This window comes from Vidua macroura, chromosome 8 (assembly GCF_024509145.1).
Source record: "Vidua macroura isolate BioBank_ID:100142 chromosome 8, ASM2450914v1, whole genome shotgun sequence".
Lineage (NCBI taxonomy): Eukaryota > Metazoa > Chordata > Aves > Passeriformes > Viduidae > Vidua > Vidua macroura.
This window is the reverse complement of record NC_071578.1, coordinates 24223831-24244417: the sequence shown is the minus strand read 5'-3', so window position 1 is coordinate 24244417 and position 20587 is coordinate 24223831. Positions and strand designations below refer to the sequence as shown.

The 20587-nt window shown below is 41.6% G+C and overlaps 1 protein-coding gene across 1 annotated transcript in view; it reads right to left on the bottom strand.

Annotated features, from left to right (window-relative positions):
• Positions 1-513: 513 nt before the first annotated feature.
• The window catches only part of ZMIZ1 (zinc finger MIZ-type containing 1), a 283289-nt gene continuing 263215 nt past the window's right edge, over positions 514-20587 (bottom strand). The window contains exons 14-22 of the mRNA XM_053983271.1: positions 17755-17965; positions 16451-16556; positions 15766-15926; positions 15406-15473; positions 13993-14061; positions 13231-13478; positions 10321-10484; positions 4445-4693; positions 514-847 (exon numbers count right to left, since the gene is read on the bottom strand). Coding sequence (XP_053839246.1) covers positions 740-847; positions 4445-4693; positions 10321-10484; positions 13231-13478; positions 13993-14061; positions 15406-15473; positions 15766-15926; positions 16451-16556; positions 17755-17965 — 1384 coding nt within the window. The 3' untranslated portion in view covers positions 514-739. The remainder of the gene's footprint in view (positions 848-4444; positions 4694-10320; positions 10485-13230; positions 13479-13992; positions 14062-15405; positions 15474-15765; positions 15927-16450; positions 16557-17754; positions 17966-20587) is intronic.

Sequence of the window (20587 nt, the reverse complement as noted above, 5' to 3'; positions counted from 1 at the left end):
GTGCTGGGCCAGAGGAATCCTCTGCAAAGAGATGGTAAAGATCCCTGTGCTTGCAGAAATCCCGACACCCACGGCTGTGGCCTGAAGATCTCAGGACTGAAGTCGCATTACCTAAACTGCTGGCTCCCTCTGACAGGTCTGTGTGTCTTCCCTACCTTTGCCACTTGACTGTAGGATTTGTGCTTTTTTGAGCTTTGTAGGTGGTTTTTTTTTTCATTTTCTGTGTGGCCAGGACAAAACCCATGGCTGGAGGGGGGCAGAGGAGAGGTGGGGTAGAGGGAGATACAGTTTCAAAAAAATGGAAGAACAAGCATTGTAAAGACACTCTGAGACGGGTCAATTAAAGACAGTTCCATTCTGTTGATTTCTCTTCCCTTGCCAAGATTCGGTTTTGCCAAGATACTTCACACTATGTTTATCACAGAACTCTCTCTCTAGAGGATGAACACCAAATGGGGTTTCCAATAGCTGCACAACTGTCTATGCTTCTTTGTCACATGTAGCATGGCAGACTCGGAGATTACTGTATTTATTTAACTTTTGTATTATTTTCTCCCGTCACTTTCGCAGTCTTTGAAGCTAACAAAAGCAGTTCTGAGATGAAGAAAGCAGGGAGTGCACCATTGGATCGAGTTGTGAGGTTTTTTTTCTTCTCTTGTGGAAAAGGAGTGTTACAATTCCTCGCTGTGCAGCCACACACGTGTGAACAAGTGAAAAGGATGGGAGAATACATATAGTTTCAGTTGTTCTCAAAGAGAGACAGAAGGTCATCATTGCTATTGCTTGGCAAATCAGGAGGATCCAGGTATGAAAGCAGCTCATCTGGATTTGTGAGTTCTGGAAGCAGCTATAAAATACAAAGACAAAATAAAAATTACAGATAACAGAAACACAACTGAGAAAAGAAAGGGATTAAACACCACACATTCCTGGAATCTGGTTTTCACAACAATATATCCAAATACAACAGAAGGCAGCGTCACAAGCCTAACACCCTCAGGTGATGCAGTATCCAATTGCTTGTGGAAGTCTCTGTGGCTCAGTTTTTACCTGTGAATTACATTATCATCTCAGTTAGGGTTTCTCAATCCACCTCCCCATCATATTGCCTGGCTCGTGATGCTGACAAAAACTTCTGGATAAATGCTCATTATGGATGTTTCCTATAAAACACTGCATAAACATTTCAAACATGCACTTTGAGTGCATACCTTTAAGCTCCATATTTGAGCTTAAGGTAGATGGGCAAAGGCTGGTCTGGCTCTCACACATTAGTTCGATGGCCACCCAAAGCCTGCAACTCTACAGAAGGAGGCAGCCCTGTCCTTTCCTCACCCTCAGGAACTCAGTGCACTCATCTAAGCTCTGGGACAGTGACCTGGAGCAAGAAACTCACCCAGGGTTAAAGCAATCAACAAATCAGGGAAAGTGAAAAAAAAACCAATTGAGGAGGAGTAAGGAGAGAGGAGTGGCAAGGCAGCTGGGTGAGTCCTTCTCCTTTCTGTGGCAGGAGTTCACAGTGGTTGGAAGTACTTACTTGACTCCAGCATTACATGCAATTCCAGACATTTTAAAGGTGTAACATTCCATCCAACAGAAGATGACCTAATCTGCACAGTGCTTTAAAGTATCAAAATGAATAGCTATGGGACTTCAATTTGTATTTCCATAATACTGCATTCCAATTATAAAATTTTGTTTTTCAAACCTCACAACACCTTCTTTTTGATCTGACAGATGACAAGCACATTGTAACTCCTGGGTTGTGCATCAGGCAATGTTTTCTGCTCTATAATGCATCTCGCCCTTTCCTAGGCAAATATAAAAGTGTCATATATAAAAAATTGCAGAGAACAGTTTGTAATAAAGCCCTTTTATGTTCTGCATTGTTTGAAAGACAGAAAAATATGGACTGTTTTAACAAACTTAGGTACAAGAAATTAACTTTAAGTTGTTCTATGTTTTCAAATATTATAAAACCAAAACCTTGACCACTTCAATTTAACATATAAACACTGTATTTATATGCTTCTATTACTCTTGTGCAAATTAAACTTCATTTTCTAACATTATATGGATAAACAAATTTTTCAATAAGCTAAACATGAAATGCCAAAAAAAAGTTTATTGCTTTCTAAGCATTTTGAAATAATGCAATGTCAAGTTTACATAAACAGAATCTCCCAGAAGGAATCTTCTTCTTAAGCTACCACCTCATTTTATTCATGGTAAAAATGCTATTGTCATTGTATGGAGATATGAGACTTTTAAATGTACTTCACCTACTATCAAAATTTTTATGAGTATCTCATAAAAAATCCAAAAAGAAAAAAAAAAAAGAAAGTCCAAAAGAAAATGGCAGAATGGCAGCCCCACCAAGTGTGGAGAAATAAAAAAGGTTATTGAATTTGTCCTACAATTTTACAACTCATTCTTAAAAATTTAAATTGTCTATGAGACTCATTCTTGTATACCGGGGATTTTTTAAAAAGTTTAAGAAGAGTGGAAGTTTAAACAATATGCTCAGTATGCAAAGTTGAAATCTTCTGAGTTGTGAGGGTGACCTCAGCTTCCCTCAGTCAGAGGGGTCAGGCAGCACAGCTGGCCTCCTGCCCCACTGGTGTGAAAAGCAGAGACCTCAGTCAGGACTTGCTGGGAACTGAGAGTGCTGTGCTGGAGCAGGGACAGAAGAGAGAGGAGTGCCAAGGCCTGTGAGGGGGTGATGGGGACAGAAGCTACAGGAATGTCCCAGATTTAGGGTAGAGTTTGGAGAAGTGTGCTCCTGAAGTGCAAATTGAGAGGTCTAACTAGTGATTTCAGTCTTGAGCCTCTGCTGTCAGAAGTACCTGTGCAGATCTCTCCTGTCTGTGCCTGCATCCATATGAGGTGGATTCTTTAACCCAGATTAAACCTTAGACTGCATCTCACTGAATTCCTGCAGAATGACCATGACTGTATCAGTAGGGAGTGGGCCAAGTTGCCCACAGTACAGTGCCCTGTTTGCTTTGCTGCATGGGCAACACACCAGGTTCCACAACACACCTATTAAAATAATGCATCTGATCAGGTTCACAGGTATTTCCATTAAGTTTATTTCCCACACTGTACAGCACTTGCCTCCCATTAAGAATCCAGCAATCCTTCATCAGTGATAACCACAGTACTGTGGTACGTGTACAGATTTTTGTACTTTACCTCTCACCAAGGAATGGGTGCCTGACCCGTAACAAAATACTGTATGTTTCTTAAGTATTAGAAGAAAAAAAAGACATTTTAATTTCACCTTTCAGTATTGCTCAGACGGGGTCCTTAAGGGTTCAGAACTTCAACTACCACATAACCTATTGTTCCCAAAGGATGTGCACACAACTGTATTGTGTGAAACCGCAGAAGTTGCCTCACTGATCACTGTTCCTGCCGCATCCTGGAGCCTCTATCTGTCCCCTAACTCCTTCCCTCCCCCGTGAGGCTGCCTGCCAGCCCAGTGCTCCTGTGTGACAGGGGAGATGCAAGTATACAGCAACAGCAAATACAGATATAAATCCAAGGTACAGAAGCAAACATACCTCTAAGGAAATTAACTGTGCAGCAGCAGACTTTGGAACAGACAGAAGATACACATACAGGAATGCATGACTCAAAGAAAAAATCCAATCCTAGTGCTGAGGATTTTTATTTTGGGAGGTAGATGGCTAACCAGGGAGATATACCTCAAGTAAGTCACTTCCAACTCCACTGAATCTATATTAAGAGATGGAAGACTACTTTTGGCCTTAAAACTAGACTTCATTTAGTTGTGAGCTGCCTTCCACGGTGGCTAAGAGGCAGAAAATGTCCTTGTTGTTTACTTCCCTGCGTAGTGTACTGGGAGGAGGAACTTATGCTGCTGAGCCACACACAAGAGCAGGTATGGAAGGGCAAGGACTGTTTCTGGCTGCAGGGAGCAGGGACAGTGTCACACTGCGGGCAGGCCACCACAGATCCCGCTCCCGCTGGCCAGGACGTGCGGCAGGGCTCAGTGCAGAGCTCACTTGGCATAGCAACGCCACAGTCAGAACCACACACAGCTGTGTCCCTCCTCCTGTCCAGGCACTGCGACAGCTTCAGGGTCTAGGAGAGCACAGCCTGACCAGCGCCGAGCTGGGAAAGGAGGAGATGGCTCCCAGCCTGGTGCCTGAGCTGCTGCCTAAAGAAATGCCTGCCTTGGTGCTAGGAAGAGGCTTATGGTTCGCACACCACGCAGCTGCTCCAACCAGAACCATCCGTTCTCCCAGCAGGTCAGGAGTGCCCTGTCACCTTGGCTGCAGCACCTGCGCCCATGTACCAAAGCATGAAAGGATGGCATGTGCTGTGGAAGCGGGCCCCGGCCCCTGCCCTCCCCGCCCTCCCGCGCGATGCGAAGCACACGCTATGGCAGGCAGATGAGAGTATGACACAGACTTACATCCAGCGAGGGCTCCGGCATGTCGGGTGCTCCCTGTCCACCAGCCTGACCCTCTAAGGCTGAGGAGGGGTTAAAGGTCAGGTCACTGTGTGGATGGTTGCTAGAAGCGGCCGGGGGCGGCTGCCGGGACTGCTGGGTAGGAGGCCCGCTGTGATGTAATGGCTGCCCTGACTGGCTGCTGGGGTGAGGGACGTGCAAACCTTGCTGCATGGAAGTATGGGACTGATCAGTGCTGCCGGGATGAGGGATCTGCGGAGGAGGAAAAAAGCAGGAAAAGAAAGTGAGGCCACAAGGTACAGTGCTCGCGGTGCCTGACTCTGTAACTGCATGTTATAAAACAAAATAAATTAAAAAATGACACACACAACAAAAAACCCCAGCAAAATCAATCCACAAACAACAACAAAAAAAGAAATAAAAAAGCGCCATTGAAAAAGGAAGCTCCATATCCCAACGCTGGAGGAAGTGTTTCAGCTTTTTGAAGGCTGTCTGCAAGGGGAAAAAACACATTGAACTTGTGCTGTTGGTTTGCTTCCTTGTAATGTGGAAAACTGTATGAAGATGCAAAACAATGCACCACAAAGAAGAGGGAAGGAGGTTTATGGACGCTGCTCAGCATTAGCAAGGCAGATGCTTTTGCCCTAAAAAATGTTAAGAATGAACAGAGTTTGTTGAATGATCCCTACGCCAGGAAACTCATTAACTGAGAAAATGCATCATTTCTGCTCAGCTCCCCTGTTCAGTAGCTTCCTGACACTGCAGCCTATTCCTGTCTTAGCTCTTTACAAACATCTTGCAAACACCAGCTCTTCCCCACTCCTTCCCTCCTTTTCTTCTCAGAATGCAACACCCCTGTTAAAGGCTGAAGGTTTTCCTTGCTGATATTCCAGGTTCTGACAGAACCAAGGCAGCTCAGGAAGCACATTCCCCACCATGAGCCAAGCTGCTGTGGGTGGCTGCACACCTGCTGACTGCAAAGTACACTGCCTTAACTTCAACTAAGCCAACAATCACACTCTGCTTTGTATTCATGCTGTGGATGAGTTGTCTAACAAGAGCTTAGTGTTTTTTATGTTTTCTGTGGGGAATAAACTACCAATCCACATGTGTCTTCATAACCCTATTACTGAATGGGGGAAAAGTCTTTCTCACATGACAGAGAAGCAATAAAAATGCACAAGTACAATTCTTCCCTCTGCTGCATGTCACATCTAATGCTAGTGGATTCTCTGGGGCTTGACCTTGGTGCCACGAGAAAAGCGTCTGAATGCTTCAGAATCAGGTATCTCATGTAAATTGGGTATATGGAGAAACAAAAAATGTAAACATTTTTTGAGGAATGCTACATATTGGACAAAGTGAAGCTGAAATAAAGGAACAAATACATTCAACAACAGCATGAAATTTATCCAGCCAAGCCAACAGAAAACAGCAAAATGTTATGTCAGTATTCACCCTTTCATATCATATAAACTGCAAAGTTATCTTAACCTCAGCCTTCAGCTTTGGAAAGCAAAAGGAAGGTTATTACAAAACTTAATTAAAATGTTCCCATAAAAAAAAAAAATTAGAGAAACAAGTATTTTTAAAAATACTTTTCACTACTCTTAGGAAAACTGAAACTTGAATACTGATCCATTGGGATAGTCACACTAAGCTGCATGGAGGTCCTTTTCAATACTTTGGTATTACGAGGGTTTGTGGAAATGATTCTACCTGTGTGGTATTTGGCTCTCTATCCCATACGAGAGCTTAAAGTAAATGGTAAAGAGTACTGATATACATTATGCCATTGGGGTCATAGTTTGACTACTTGAAAAACATTCTCCAACACTGTTGTTACTGTAGGTGAAAATTTGTACAAAATCTGCCCACAGATCGCACTTTAATGTAAAAGAATTTGCAGCCCAAAAACTTTGCAGGAGTCCAAATATAAGTAGATGTCTGTCTTAATAGTACTGTTTCCTTCCTCACTCATTAAGGACATGTGTGGAAATTAGAAAGCTTAATAATAACAACAAAAAGTTAAAAGCAATTTATGATAGTGTTGTTAACATGGGAAACCAGTTTCTGGAATAAACCAAAACTAAACAGGATTATATTGAAGAATGTCTTAAATTTATCCCTGAATGCATAAAGCAAGGGTCATGCTGACATGTGTATATAAATAACTATTTTAACCAGGAGAGGCATTCATATGCTCTCAGATAGATTTCAAAACAAATAAGCAGGTACATTGTGTTTGTACAGGCAAGGATTTAAATATATATTTAGTTGATAACACAGCCACTTGGGTCCTTAGACAATGGGTGTATAGGAACTAATTGTTTATTGTAAGACTGAGGGCAATCATATTCTTTGAAGAGCCATCGCAGATTCCAAATCCATCTGACTTAGGTCACTGACTCCACCAGCCCCTCAGTGAGAAAGCAAAATGCTCAGGATGGGAACATTTTCTATCTGCATTCAGCTAACTGATGATAAGTTTGTACCTGCAACTCCCACCATTTTATTCTGAAAGCACTGACCTGCACTATGAATGCAGAGTGTAACAAAGTTCCTTTGCTTGCACATTAAGGTAATTCCAGAGATGTTTTTAGCGGCATAGGCTTTGGCACTCTTAAAGCATTTACAGTCTATAAAAGAAAAGCTTATAGCAGACAACTGTATCTTCAGCTTAATAGCACAGAGCAACACGACTCTACAGCCCAACAGTGACCTCTAGGAGAGCTGAGATGTACAGCTGTGGAGCAACAGGGCCTGCCACTGCACAGCAATATCCTTCCTGTCTCTGAAGAAAATTATTAGTGGGGAAAAAATCACCAGGTTAAGTCAATGGTTTATATTTCTCTCCATTACCAGGGTCACAGTTTTACCAACTCTTTTGCTGTGTTAGCTACCAAAACTGTTAAAAGATGCCATCCTGCCTACCCTGCTGATGTTCTTGGCCACTTTTCCCATCCACCAGTTTGCCATGTCTGAAAGGTGAAACCTTGTAGATATGCACTGAATTTCCCCACCCTGCCCCTGAATTAGTTTCCAGTCACATCAGTACCTGGGTCCAGATCACTTCATGGCTGCAGTAACACTTTTGCACATGTGAGAGGGAGGAAAAGTGAAAATAGAAACAAGAGCAATGACTTTTTACAGTAGTACCAGCTCATATCAGCTCCCTGTGTGTATGAACCTATGGTGTCATCATCCATTGCTCAGTCACTCCTTATACTGTGTGTAAGAAGCACTAAACTAGACCTAACTGAATTCTCTGTTGTCTAAAATGTAGTTACAATTTCTGAAAACAAACAGGAGCTGCCATGATTGTGGCAGCTGTTCGGTAGCAATCTTGCACTGTTGTAGTATCTGTTCCACAGCTCTCACAACACTCTATGCTGGGGAAGAGGTATTCTGATCATGTTTCAGGTCCTGATTTTTTTCTTCTTCTATAGGAGTGGAACAGCAGTGTTAAGGGAAGGAAACTCTGATTGATCCATCCCTGGTTACCCAGCCCTAAATACACTGAGCAAATATCTGCATTTCCTGGAGTGACCTACAGAGTATGTCTGGAGGGATCAACTTTCTCTGCCTACCACTGTGTAAGGGTCACCACATACATCTTCAAAATAGGACTGCTAGGAACTTCCTCAGCAGCATTCAGCTCCAGTAAGAGAGACCTCAGGTCTAAAAGGACAGAACATCCAATCCCAACTCACCTTGTAAACGGTCAAATTGAACAGTATGTGCAAACTACAAAAAGCTGCTAACTGTGTAAAAGGAAAGACAAAGCCAGAGAAGAACATAGGCAATATCTTAAAACTTTGGTTCAATCACACAATTTGTTTGTAGCTGTTTTTGTATGAAGTGTCTCGTCAAAGACATGCAACTACACAATTTAGGAATGTGTTAAAGGCATGTATTTCTCTAAAAAGCAGTGATTTAAAAGATGCCTTTCTTGAGTGTCTGCTACAGACAAACAGTTAATTTTGAGAGAAAAGAACAAAAGAGAGAGGGTAAGAAAGAAAGAGGAAAGCAGAGATTTATAGCACTAAAAAGGCTGTGTGGGAGCACTAAGAGTACTCAAATGTGGACTGAAAACTGCACAGCCACATTGACAAGGTTAATCTAATTCTCCTCTGCTAAAAGACCTGAAAACGGATTCTCATTACAGAAAACCAGCCACTGACATAATGTAGGAATCTGCTTTAGCACTGCTTCCTATTCCCAAATGGTATTGCTTGAGTATCATGATAGATGAGGGAGAAGTGAGGCAAAGGTTTACTTTAATTGCCAGCTACCATAAGCAAGTATTAGATGTGCTACAGATTGGCCCACAGAATTGGAAGTCCATTAACATTTGCCTAGATACACTCCCACAGCTCTGGAATGTGCATAGCTTTGAGAAACTTCCACCTCTGCTATATGTAAACAGTCCCATTTTCAGAAAGCTACAAATTCTTCACTTTCATATTCAACTACTTCATATCCTACCACTTCAGAAATTTCACCAGGGTAACTACCGCAGCAAAGGTATGGCTGATGAAGTCAAGAGGCAGGTGCCAGATAATGGGAAGCAAAGAATAAATTCCCTGTGACTTTGATTCGAAGGAAAGCAGCTGTGACTGGTTCAGGCTGATTCACCCATTTCCTCTCACTACTGTGCGGTTGATTCTTGTGCAGCGAATTCTGACCAGTCCGTGCTGTGTATGCGGAATATGCCAGTGCAAAACTATGTTTGCAGCATATTTGTCCTCATTTATCAGCCTGTAAAGTGGTAAAGTCATTACAGTTTCTGGACTCTTCCTTTGCAGACAGTCCTGGTACCTGGACTCTCTCCAAACCATAGGAAGAACTCTTCCTCCACTCTCTTCTATTTCTCACCATCCTCCTTGGAAAACCCACTGCCAGCTAGAGGAGACATTGACTGAGTAGGCTTTTGCTGAGCATCTGCTACCACGTTTCCTCATTACATTCTGAAATTGTACTTTCTAGGATTCACTAAAGACATAGCACATATGACTTGTCAAGTTAAACATCCTTCCTGTGCAGTAACAGCGCACTTTAAACCCCCCGCTCTGCAACTTCAATGAACAAAAAAGGATGTATACACACCCCACACACAGAGTTAAAATAGATGACTAACCATGCCTAAGAGCTAAATGCTGCTGGTAGCTTTTCTATCACCTAGTTGCTGCAGTACTGCATTTTCTGGAGATATATAAAGTTCTGTATAGAAAACTCGGTGCTCTGAGCAAGCTGCTTTTCCAATACACAATTCTGCCTCATTTGAAACCTGAGGAACCTCTATTTTTCAGTCTCTTATATTGATATTTTTAAACCAGTGGCAGTGTCTCTCCTTGAAATCTGCAAACGTGTCCTATTACCAAAAGTTTAAAAGTGCCTTTCATGCTTCTTGAGTAGAATTCCCCCTCAAAATGCTTTGATGCAAATTTTGCCCTCAGAGAAAAAGCCAGGGAAGATATTGTCCCTGCTCTGAAGTCATCCGATATCTTGCTTTAACAAGCTGTCTCTTGGAGATGGATATTCACAGTCCTGCTGGCCTAGAGAATGAAGTACATTTTTTTTCATGTGTCAGAGCAAAGCACAATGATTAATACAAGCACACTGAGCCAGGTTCTTCTTTCAGATAAACAAGCTTAAATGACAATTCAAAAAGTGCAGAAATCCTTCTCCAAAAACTCAAAATGGTCAGAAACTAAAAATTGGCATTTCTGGCACTTTTCAAGACTACTCTATTTCAACAACTTCCCAAGTGAGGAATCCACAAAAAGTCAAAGCAGTTCATGAGGTAAGTCCATCAGCTGGATGAGAGCTCCTTACCCCCACAAACAAGAATCTACGTGCCCAGCACCATTACTTACAGATTCCTGCATGGGGTGACTGAGAGGTTTGTCGAGAGCTGCCATGCTGCTCGGCATGTCTGGGGGATGCGACAGCTGTGGCCCATGCATGAAGTCATTCATAGATGTGCCACCCGGATTCCCATGTGGGAAGTCAAAATTGCCATGACCTTGGTAACTGTTGCCTGAAAGAGAAACAGATGTGATTTGTTTCCAGCGTTGATCTCTGGGAGTATCTTGCAGGAGCTGTGTGATGTGACGCCCTCCCTGCACAGCACAGGGAGCTGTGACACTGAACTTGAAAAAGCTGTGCCCCCAGTGCTGAGCGAGCGGGGACAGGGCACTTGGCTTCCAAACACTGGCTGCTGCAATAATTCATTTATGTGTTGGAACTAATTGAAAACTGCTGACATTTTGAAAAACTATTGCCAAGTCACCACATAAACTTAACCATGCCGAGAAGTAAACAGGATATTAAATTCTATGGGATATTCGTATCTGGAAGCATCTCAGTGTAACTGAGACTGACTGCCCAAGTCACAGATTATTTATAGGACACCTGTGTTATTTATGGCTGTGCTTCTACACACTCAGTAAGACTGTAGCATTGCTTCAGCTTCTGATGAAAGATGCCACAATACCAATTCACAGCACAGCCTCTACTCTATCCCTTCATAAAAGGCATAAAAGAGGCATATCTAATTGGGGTTCCCAATTATAAGAAAACTTATAAAATTCACTTGACTGACTGGATTTACACACACATCTTGAAGCAGGCCTGGAGTCCCTGCTGCTCTGCATGACAAGTATTGTATGACCACTGTCCATAGGGATCCAGTCCAACTCAGTCCACGGATCTTCCGAATTCTAAAGCAAGCAGGTATCCCAACACAGGGATTTTACTCTTCATAATTTTTGTCAAGATTCCTCTCTTAACACTTCCAACTCAGATATCAGCCCTAGTGGCTTATTTGCCATGAACAGCAAAAAGTGAACTAAAACCATTCACCTATTTCATATAAGCAATTGAACTGCATGATACTGAGCTCTGAAATAACAAAATAGCTTTGGAGCTTGCACAGAGAGCCTGAAGCTTGTCAGTAGAAGTAGAGCAGTTTTAAATATTCAACTCAAGAAGGGAGTTTGACAAACTGAAGTAGTTGCATCATTTGCTCTTTAGCACAGCTTCACAAGCAGAAGTTTAATCTTGGAGGAATAGTAGTCATTAGCCATGTAAGAGTACTTCTCAAAGATGTCAGGACTTTGATCTATCATGTAAATACTGCAGAGCCTTACTAATTCTCATTTTGTTAATCTGCAAACTGGATGAGTCTCACAGAACATAGCTGGTCTTGCCTTGCATCAGGAATAATTAATTAGCAGGCAGCTGGAATGTGATCTTGTAGTACCGAATATTTGTTATGTTTGCAAATTAAACTTCAGTATGCTTCCTGTCAAACCCAAATAAACAAACATAAACCACAGTAGTAATACTATTACTACATTGCTCTAAAGAACTGTTAATCAGAGGACATTATGTAATTGCAATCACTAAGTTTCAGTGCACATATCGATGGAGAATAAAGATAAAGGCACCATGCCAGGGAGTTACAGCCATGCAGCAGCAACCCCCTCTCTGCAGCAAGAGTAGTGCCGTGTGCTGGGGGAGTGACCTGTCAGACATTTAGGATAATATGGCACACTGTGCTGACATCCCTGTTGCAGGGCAAATAGGAGAGCGTGGGTTTCACCTGCCAGAGGGGACTCAGGGCTCCAAGGAGCAGTCACTACCTCTGCTGCAGAACCCATAGGGGAAGGCAGCAAAATAACAGTCCAGGCAGCCATGCTCACACGAAGTCTAAACTCCACATGTGACGTGGCTATCCTGTCTGCTTCTGAATATGAGCTGGAAATATGGTGAGGAATAGCTCTGTTCTCAGGCTCTGACTGCACTTCACTCCTACTAAATGAGGGAAAAAAATGTGATTCTGTGCTCTTGGCTTTGTTATAGTAATCATTCATCTGTTTGAAAACCCTGTAAGTTTTATCATCTGTCATCAGTTTTGCAGTCACTGGAGCAAATTAACTGTATTTTGCACGCAATCTATATTTTTCTTCAACGCCTGCAAAAAGCACATGTATCACCTTGTAATCAATTTGGGGATTCTGATAGTGTGAACAGTTGGTCTTTTCCCAGAGCTGAACTGACTCATATCATGTTACTTGCAAAAGAAACAGTCTCTGGTTTCATGTTTTCAGAATTGTCACTATAATTGAGTTATTCACAACATACCAGTAATTTGAAAACCTATCTCCATTGCCTGCATTTAGTACCCTGTTCCTCAATCTGGTAGCAGATGGGCAGGGGAACTCAAAAGTAATTTTCTAATGCAAAGGTGTTTGCAAAGCAGTTAAAAGCTCTTTACAAGTTGTCCCTTTCTGGTGGCCTATGGAACATCAAGTTAACCTAGTGACCCAAGTAGCAGGGTTAATGGGTCAGGTTTTCTACTTATGTAGTAATAGATGTTTTCACTTCAGAGTAGAACAGAAGGAAAATGCACAGAAAAAAACATACAGAAATATGTCTATTGTGGCAGGCCATAAATATAGAAGGTAAGATACAATGTTTCTTGATTCAGGGAGGGCTACGTGACTATGAATATGACAAGCACTAAATACTTAAAATATTAAATAAAATAACTAAATACTACAATATATTACTAAAATATAATACTTACTAAAATATACACTCTGTTGAACAGATGAACCTTAACTGAAAAGACCTGGGCAGAATTTCAGAATTGCAGCCATACCATTTGCTGTCCTCATGCATCACTCTGCAAAGATGCGCTGACACACCTGACTCACGAGGCTGACTGAACCACTGAGTGCTAAAGTGAGCAGCTGGGTGCACAAAGCCATAGAACTAACCTTGGTTACCATATTCAGTGGAGTTGTTGCCTCCTGGAGGAGGGGGTAGGGATGGGTAAGGTGACGGGCCAGGACCCAAAGCTGCAATCATCTCCATTACATTTGGCATGATCATCTGGCTTGGACTCATTGTCTTAAATCTTTTTGAGGGAATGCCATCTGGGTCATCTTTGATGTGAATATCTGACTTTATAGGGACCGGCCTCCAACTGCAAGTGGGATCAATTGTAACTTCTTCAAACTCAGAGCTGCAAAATAATGTGAAAATTTAGCATATCAGTTGAATTTTTTAAAATCAATTCTGCTGAAGTTTCCATAAGAATCTGCATGGTAACCAATGTTCTGAAATGCTCTGGTGTAATACAACACTAAGATCTTTTACTCCTCAAGAGTGTGCTGAAAGCAAATTTAAAAAAAGGCAATCATGAGAGCACATTGCTTTGTTTGTCCACACAATAAAATCCAAACATATCAATGTGGTTTGCCACCTCTGAATCAGAGGGACTGCTTGTAAATATAAGAAAGCATTTAATCCTCCATTCTGGCTCTTCCCTCTGCTTCATTGGTGAGGCTGCCATTAAGAGATAACCCAAACAATAGCTACAAAGAAGATGGAAACTGATTCACTTGGCTCCCCCAAGGCACCATGCAATAGAATATTCAAGTTCAATCACCAAGATCTATTTTGGTGTGACTATCTCAGTACTCATTACCATAACTCCTGGTTGCTTAGTCTTGGATATCAGGAGGGAGATCACTTACTTTTGTATAGCATTCAGAATACCCCACATATACTGGTCAACTTCCAAGCCCTCCAAGAGAGCAGTTTTACTAAAAAGTAAAAAAGAAACAAACTTCATGTTAGAATATCGCTAGGGAAAGAATGATTTGGGGAAACAGTTTTAGTTCTACATCTACATTACCAGGATATTTACATCAAGTAGATGAGATAAGGATACATTCACTTGTGTGTGTCCACAAGCTGCTCAAATTCTTTAAGTAAATTTTGTTAGTGAAATACATTGCAAATTTAAAGTATTTTCAAACATAGCAGATCTCTCCTGTGAATATCAGTTAGCACTATTTTTTTTAATTAGATCTTTCTCTTTTTTTGAGCTCCGCAGTACAATGGCTGCAAAGCAACTAAGCATTACAGTTATTCTACTTAAGATCAGCACAGATGGGGACAGAACAAAACAAAACTCGAAATGATTTAGCTATGTAGGCACTTAGATCTGAATGCAGGTGCTTATGCTCAGAGACACAGGACAAAAATTTAGGCTGGATGCATGAATACATGAGTTAAGAAGGCAAGATATCCAACTCCTGTGATATTTTTAGCCAAACATAGAAGATAGAAAATATTTGGGCAGTTTGGAGAAAGCACTTGTGTGTTAGGACACAGATCAACCATGGACAGTAATGGAAACAAGCTCATCTCCATCCTGCCATGTCCTCAGAACAGCCAGAATGGGCAATCCCTGCTGTTTGTACCTAACGCTGGCTGGCAGAGCAAGGACCCAGCTGGAGACTTGTGCAGACCCAGGGCCAGCTCTTACAGCCACAGCTGCTGGAGCTGAAGAGCCCTGGCTCCTCAGCTCCCAACCCTGAGTGCTGAGCACAGGAGGTGACAGACACTGAACTGGCCTGCAGACATTCTGCTGGCTTTTCTGCCCAGTTAAACACAAGGATGGACAGTCTGTAACCACTTCCAAGTTTTTCTTCCATTTTTTCTGCAGTACACTAACTCATTGGTCAAAATATTAGCTTGAAATTATAACAAGGTATCTACCCCTCTTTTCCTCTAAGCAACAATTCCAGCTGTTGCTCCTTGGAAATGTTTTGCTTTTTTAAAAAAAATTACCCTTATTCTGGATTGTAGATATCTATCTTATCAATGTAAATATTTAAGCCTCTTTTGAACCTTACACAACCCATTGATGATCTGTAATGAAATCTTGTCAGAAAATATCTTGTTATGTTTTTAAATTTCTAATAATCCAGGGTGGTAAAATATTGCAGGAATTCTCATTGGACTTTATGCTCTTTAAGTAAATGTGATATATAACCTTATTTCCTAAAACTTCCTTCTTTCTCCCCTTCACAGTCTTAAATACGATATGAATTTGGTCAAATTGTGTACAACTGCATTTTATGTAGTATGGATGCACTTACTTGCATACTGGACACCGCCAAGTTCCTCTTTCACAGTTCAGTTGCAAGTAAGATTCCAGATCAAAGCACTAGGTATCAGAAAAAAAAAAAAAAAAAAGAAAAAACCAAAACAAAAGGAAAATACTGTATTAAATGAAGCAATTAGACAAAAGTAAAACTGACATGAAAAAAGCCTCCTAGCACTGAAAACTGAACCAAAGAGCTTACTTTTCTCCTCTACATTAAGCATCTATACAGTTAACTATTGAGGCTTACAGACGTAAATGCCATGCATTAGGTGCTCCCAGAGGAGAACCAAGCTGAGGGTGCTGTAGGAACACGTGGCTGAGGGGACCCTGCCAGGCACTGCCACCCACTCACTTGTACGTGCTTGCAGTCGTGACCCCTCGCCGGGAGCTGGATCCGCCGGAATGTGATTGGACACTTGAGAGACACTTTAATAGCAGTCTGCTCGACTCCATCTTCCCCATTTAGTGTTGCATTGCCAGAGGAAGCTGCTACGCTGCTGAAGTTCCTCTTGACTGTTTAGGAAGAAGGTGGGTATAGATGTGAGAAAGCACAAGTGTATTCTAAGTTCTAACACAGAAAGCAGAAATTTCTTCAACATTTAAGGGACAATTGAATGAACAATATACTCATATAGGTGTCTTCTGTGTAATTTAGAACATTCTCCTGAACAGAAAAACCATCACACATGCATATCAGCTGCATTCTTAATCAGATTAAGTGTCATACAAGCACCGAGAGCAGCCCTAGATAAATAAAGAATTAATCTTTCTTTATTGGTGAGTCAAAAACAAATATGTGGGAAAAGCCAGAGAGATTCTTCTGGATAGGACAGTCCTCTTTAGGAACTAAGCTTGTGTCCTTGAAACTTTGTTGCCTCCACCCAAATAGCCATTCATCTATCCACACCATGTTCTGAAAATTCCTTAAGTACAGCTTAAGGTTTTCAGTAAACAAGTAAATCTGGTGTAGAGATAGCTTATCATAACTGAACATAGACATTCTGGAAAATCATCACCCACACAAAACACAAACTCACTCTTGGTGATACAATGTTCTGCTGGGAGGAGGCGTTTCTTTAGTAGACCTTGAAGTACGGAGCGAACCGATGGCCGGTGCACCAACTGCAACACGAACAAGTGTGACTGCAAGGAAACACATTTTGTTAGGAAGAGAACCCAACACACACGTTAAATGTTTGGGAGTGTTAAATACACTCCCAAACTGAGCTGCACTCTTCCTTTGGACACTTGGTTTCTGTGAGAGCCTGAGGCTTAAACATAAAAGCTGGTTCTGCTCTGCTGAGCACACACTCCCTTATGGATATTCTGCACACTGTGCAGTTGCTCCATGCTTAATGCATAGAAGGGCTTTAAAAAAGCAAGGATTTTCTGCATTTTCTCCCTCCTTAATATTCAGTATATGTACAGCTGACATATTAATCTCTGACATCAGGGTTTATTTTTAAAACCCTGGACTGTCTGACACAGCCTAGCCTACCTGCCTGCCCTCAGACCACGCTGGAAGTTGTGAAAACAATTTGCAACTGATGTGCCTGGAATCAGCTGAATCTTCTTACCCAACACAGAGCTCGTTGTGGATTCACAGGATGCTGCCCCTCTGCTCTTTGCTACCAGATAAATGACATTATGCAGGGAAACATCCGTGTGAAGTAAAGAAAAATGGGTGGATGGCTTCTTGTCAAAGTGCCTCACACTGTGACCTTGTGAGAGCTAGCAGCTTGCTTTATTGTCAGTGACAAGAGAACAGTCAGAAGCTCAAACTGGATTTGCAGAATGGTGTGCATTAAAAATACAGCACTCATCCCTGAGAATAACTAACCCATGGAAAAGGAGAAAGGGGAAAGCTGAATGGTCTAGACTGCATATGAGTTTTTAATCTGAAAAGGTATCTGAAAATTCATCACCAGCATCAATGTTGATGTTTTCACAACAAACCAAAGACCATTTAATACACTGTGTAAATGAAATTAGTACCATCAACAGTCTTCATGGCAATAATCTACTTCTACACCAACAGACTTCAGCCACCTTGTTACACAGGCACACATGAGAAGGTAGGAAATAAAACTCCCTTCCTCCCCTAGACCATGAACCTTGTCAGAGACATTGGAAGGACGCCACTACATTCTGCAACAATTAAGCAGCAAAAATTTCCATATTAGCACTCTGACTGTGTCAACACCATTAAGCAAAAACCTTACCAGAAAAAGGCATGGAAAAAAATGAGAGTAAGTCTCTTTCAGCTAAGGCAACATTTGCAAACTGCTCTAAATAGCAGAGTCAGCATCAGCAGCTGCAGCCGTGAGCTCGGTGTACTTACGCAACAGCACGCTGTGACTGTAATCTGAATGGTGTTTCTCCCTGGCTGGCAGACATGCTTTAGGTGCAGAGGTTTATGAGATGTCTTGTTGTCACCACGTTCGATGGTAAGTGGGGTTGCATTAACGCTGACCTGGACTGAAGCTGGCCAGTTTGTGTTCATTTGTCTGTCTTCATGGTGATAGCACTTAAACTGCAATTCCAAGTCAGACCTGCACAACAACCAATAAATCTTCCTTTAACTTCGCTTTCACACTGCAGAGGGAGGTGGTTTTTATGCTAGGAACATTTTTCTTGATCAATCAGATTATTTTTCTTGAATTACTGCTATTGAGAATATAAGACATTTCCTTCATAAAAGCCCTGAACAGAAGCAAGTCATGATGAATTAATGATGCAAGCATGCCCCCAAGTTGTTCCTATTTTACACTTATAAAGGACTTTTCAAGGAAACATCTCAAACCTCTTTGAAAACCCAGACCATGGAGTGATCCTACAGAAAGAAGAATGTCAATATCAGGTAGATCCTTCCTGTGTTAGGAGTTAAGAATGAGAAAGCAATATGTGGCAGTGGGTTGTGCTGGAAGTCTGGATTCTTCACTACCTCAGAGCACTCAAAGAAGCATTTGAATGAATGCATGTCAGACAAAATACAAATACAGCTAATCCTGCCTTAGAACAAGTAAATCAACTAAGATAAAATGGCTCCTATATCTCACCCCCCACCAAAATCAGCTTCTGTGATTCTAAATTAACATGGCTGTGGACTAAATCTATCCAATTCAGACCTTCTTTCAGGGCATGAATTCTTCCCACCTCCCCTATAATAATTTCCACTCACTATTTAGCTCCTCAGAAATGAGTTCTGTAACACCTTCAAAAAATGAAAAGGCTGAGATTAAGTTAATTAAAAATTAAGTGGGTAGAGACTATGACATTAATTTCATAAATGTACGTTAACCTTGTTCTAGGAATGAGTAATTTCAAGAAGAAATTTAAAAGAACCCAGAAAACTGAACTGGAATGTCAGAATTCTACTGTTCATGACAGCAAAAGACAGCTCAAAGTTTATTGTGCAAACTTTAAAATCTACGTTCCTGAACAATCTATGTTGCCTGAAAGAAGATATCTTTGTAAGATCCAAGAGGAGCAGCTCATTCAAGAGATTAACATCCTAAATTGCCATTTTCCTTACAGAGACTTCAATCTGACTCAACATCATCTTTTCTGGATTCCAAAACATCAAGATTTAGCAGCGGACACAAACACGTGGGTTTTTTAAAAAGAAAGTTATAGAATCCAAATTACCCGGCCTTTCAACATAAGCCATCCACATGAAGTCTTTTCAGGCTTTTTTTCAGTATTTTATTAACCATTTTCTGAAAGCTGACTCTGCAGGTTTCACTCAGTTTCTCACCTCAAGAGAGCACAACACAGCGATCCAGACCTGGAGGGAAGCAAGCCTTGGTACCTCTGATGTACAACCCAAGCAGGCGAGGTGAACAGGCCTGCCGAGTGTCACAGAGGTGACAGACCTCAGGAGAGCTCGTGTTCTCAGCACACAGTGTCTCCACCATGGGACATTATTAACAACACAGCAGTGTGAAGACTGAACCAGCTTCAAGGAGACATTTTCCCTGCCTTCAACCTTTCTGCTTCTCGTAACCATGAAAAGTTCCCATGGGGAGAAACATACTTGCATTGCTATTCATTATGTGTGTACACGTGAGAGGTTTTGCCGAATATTTTAACTGGCAGAAAAATATTGAGAATTGGCTCGGTTCCACCATTCTCTATAAAAACCAAAATCCATCCACACATGTGACTAATTCATTTTTCTGGCATCCATCCAGCCCTGAGCTTAATGTGAAATGACTTCATTACAGGACTATCTGTTCCCCCCACTATTAACAGGCTTTTCAAAACAGCAGACCTGAGCACAGTTTACCTATGAGTCTTCATTAAAATAAGTTTAAATAAAGGCTATGTGTTTGGTGAGCGAAGGAAGAAAGAAAGAACAGATATTAAGAAACAGCCTCATGCCTCAGTGCAGCACTATAAATCTACTGAATGAGCCAGCACAATCCCCAGTAGTGATTACTTATTAATAAGAACTGGCAAATAACTGCCAAAACTCCCTGTGCTGCGAGTACTCCACGATAATGAAATGCAAGTAAGCAATAACTGACCTCAAAGTTAGGTGTTAATTATTGGATGTGGTCTGCCTGCAGTCTCCCTCCCTCCCAACCCCCAGGCTCCCTCAGGGCACAGGGGCACTGTGGTACCAAGGACTCCTGCATCAAACCTCAGCTTCAGAGCCAGAGCCTGTCCTGGGCCAGGGAAGCGAGCACATCGCTCTGCCCACCTCACACTATCCACACCAGGAATACACAAGTCTCCAGTGGATTCCAGTTAAGGGGATGAAGATCCTCACAGGAAAAAAAAACAAAAACAAAACCTGAAGCTACACCTGTAAGCAACCTCCATACAAGATCCCAAGCAACTAATCAGCCTCCACAGTGCACACAGAAAGGCTCAGACAACACAATGTTTATCCTGGCTCAGCCAGGATAAACACAGAGATACTTTCTGAGAAAAACAAACAAGGAGACAAAATTATTCTGTAGTATTTGAAAATATATGAATTTAAAAAAAATTAAGGCTCTGATTGTCATTTGATCTAAGGCCCTTCCATGAACATGGTACAATCAAAACATATCCTAGAATCACTTATACAGATCTACATTAAATACAGGGAAGTGCGACCAAGGAAAAACATTCCTCTGTGCTGGAAATAAGAATTGACTGTAAGTGAAAACCAGAAGCCTTTGTAT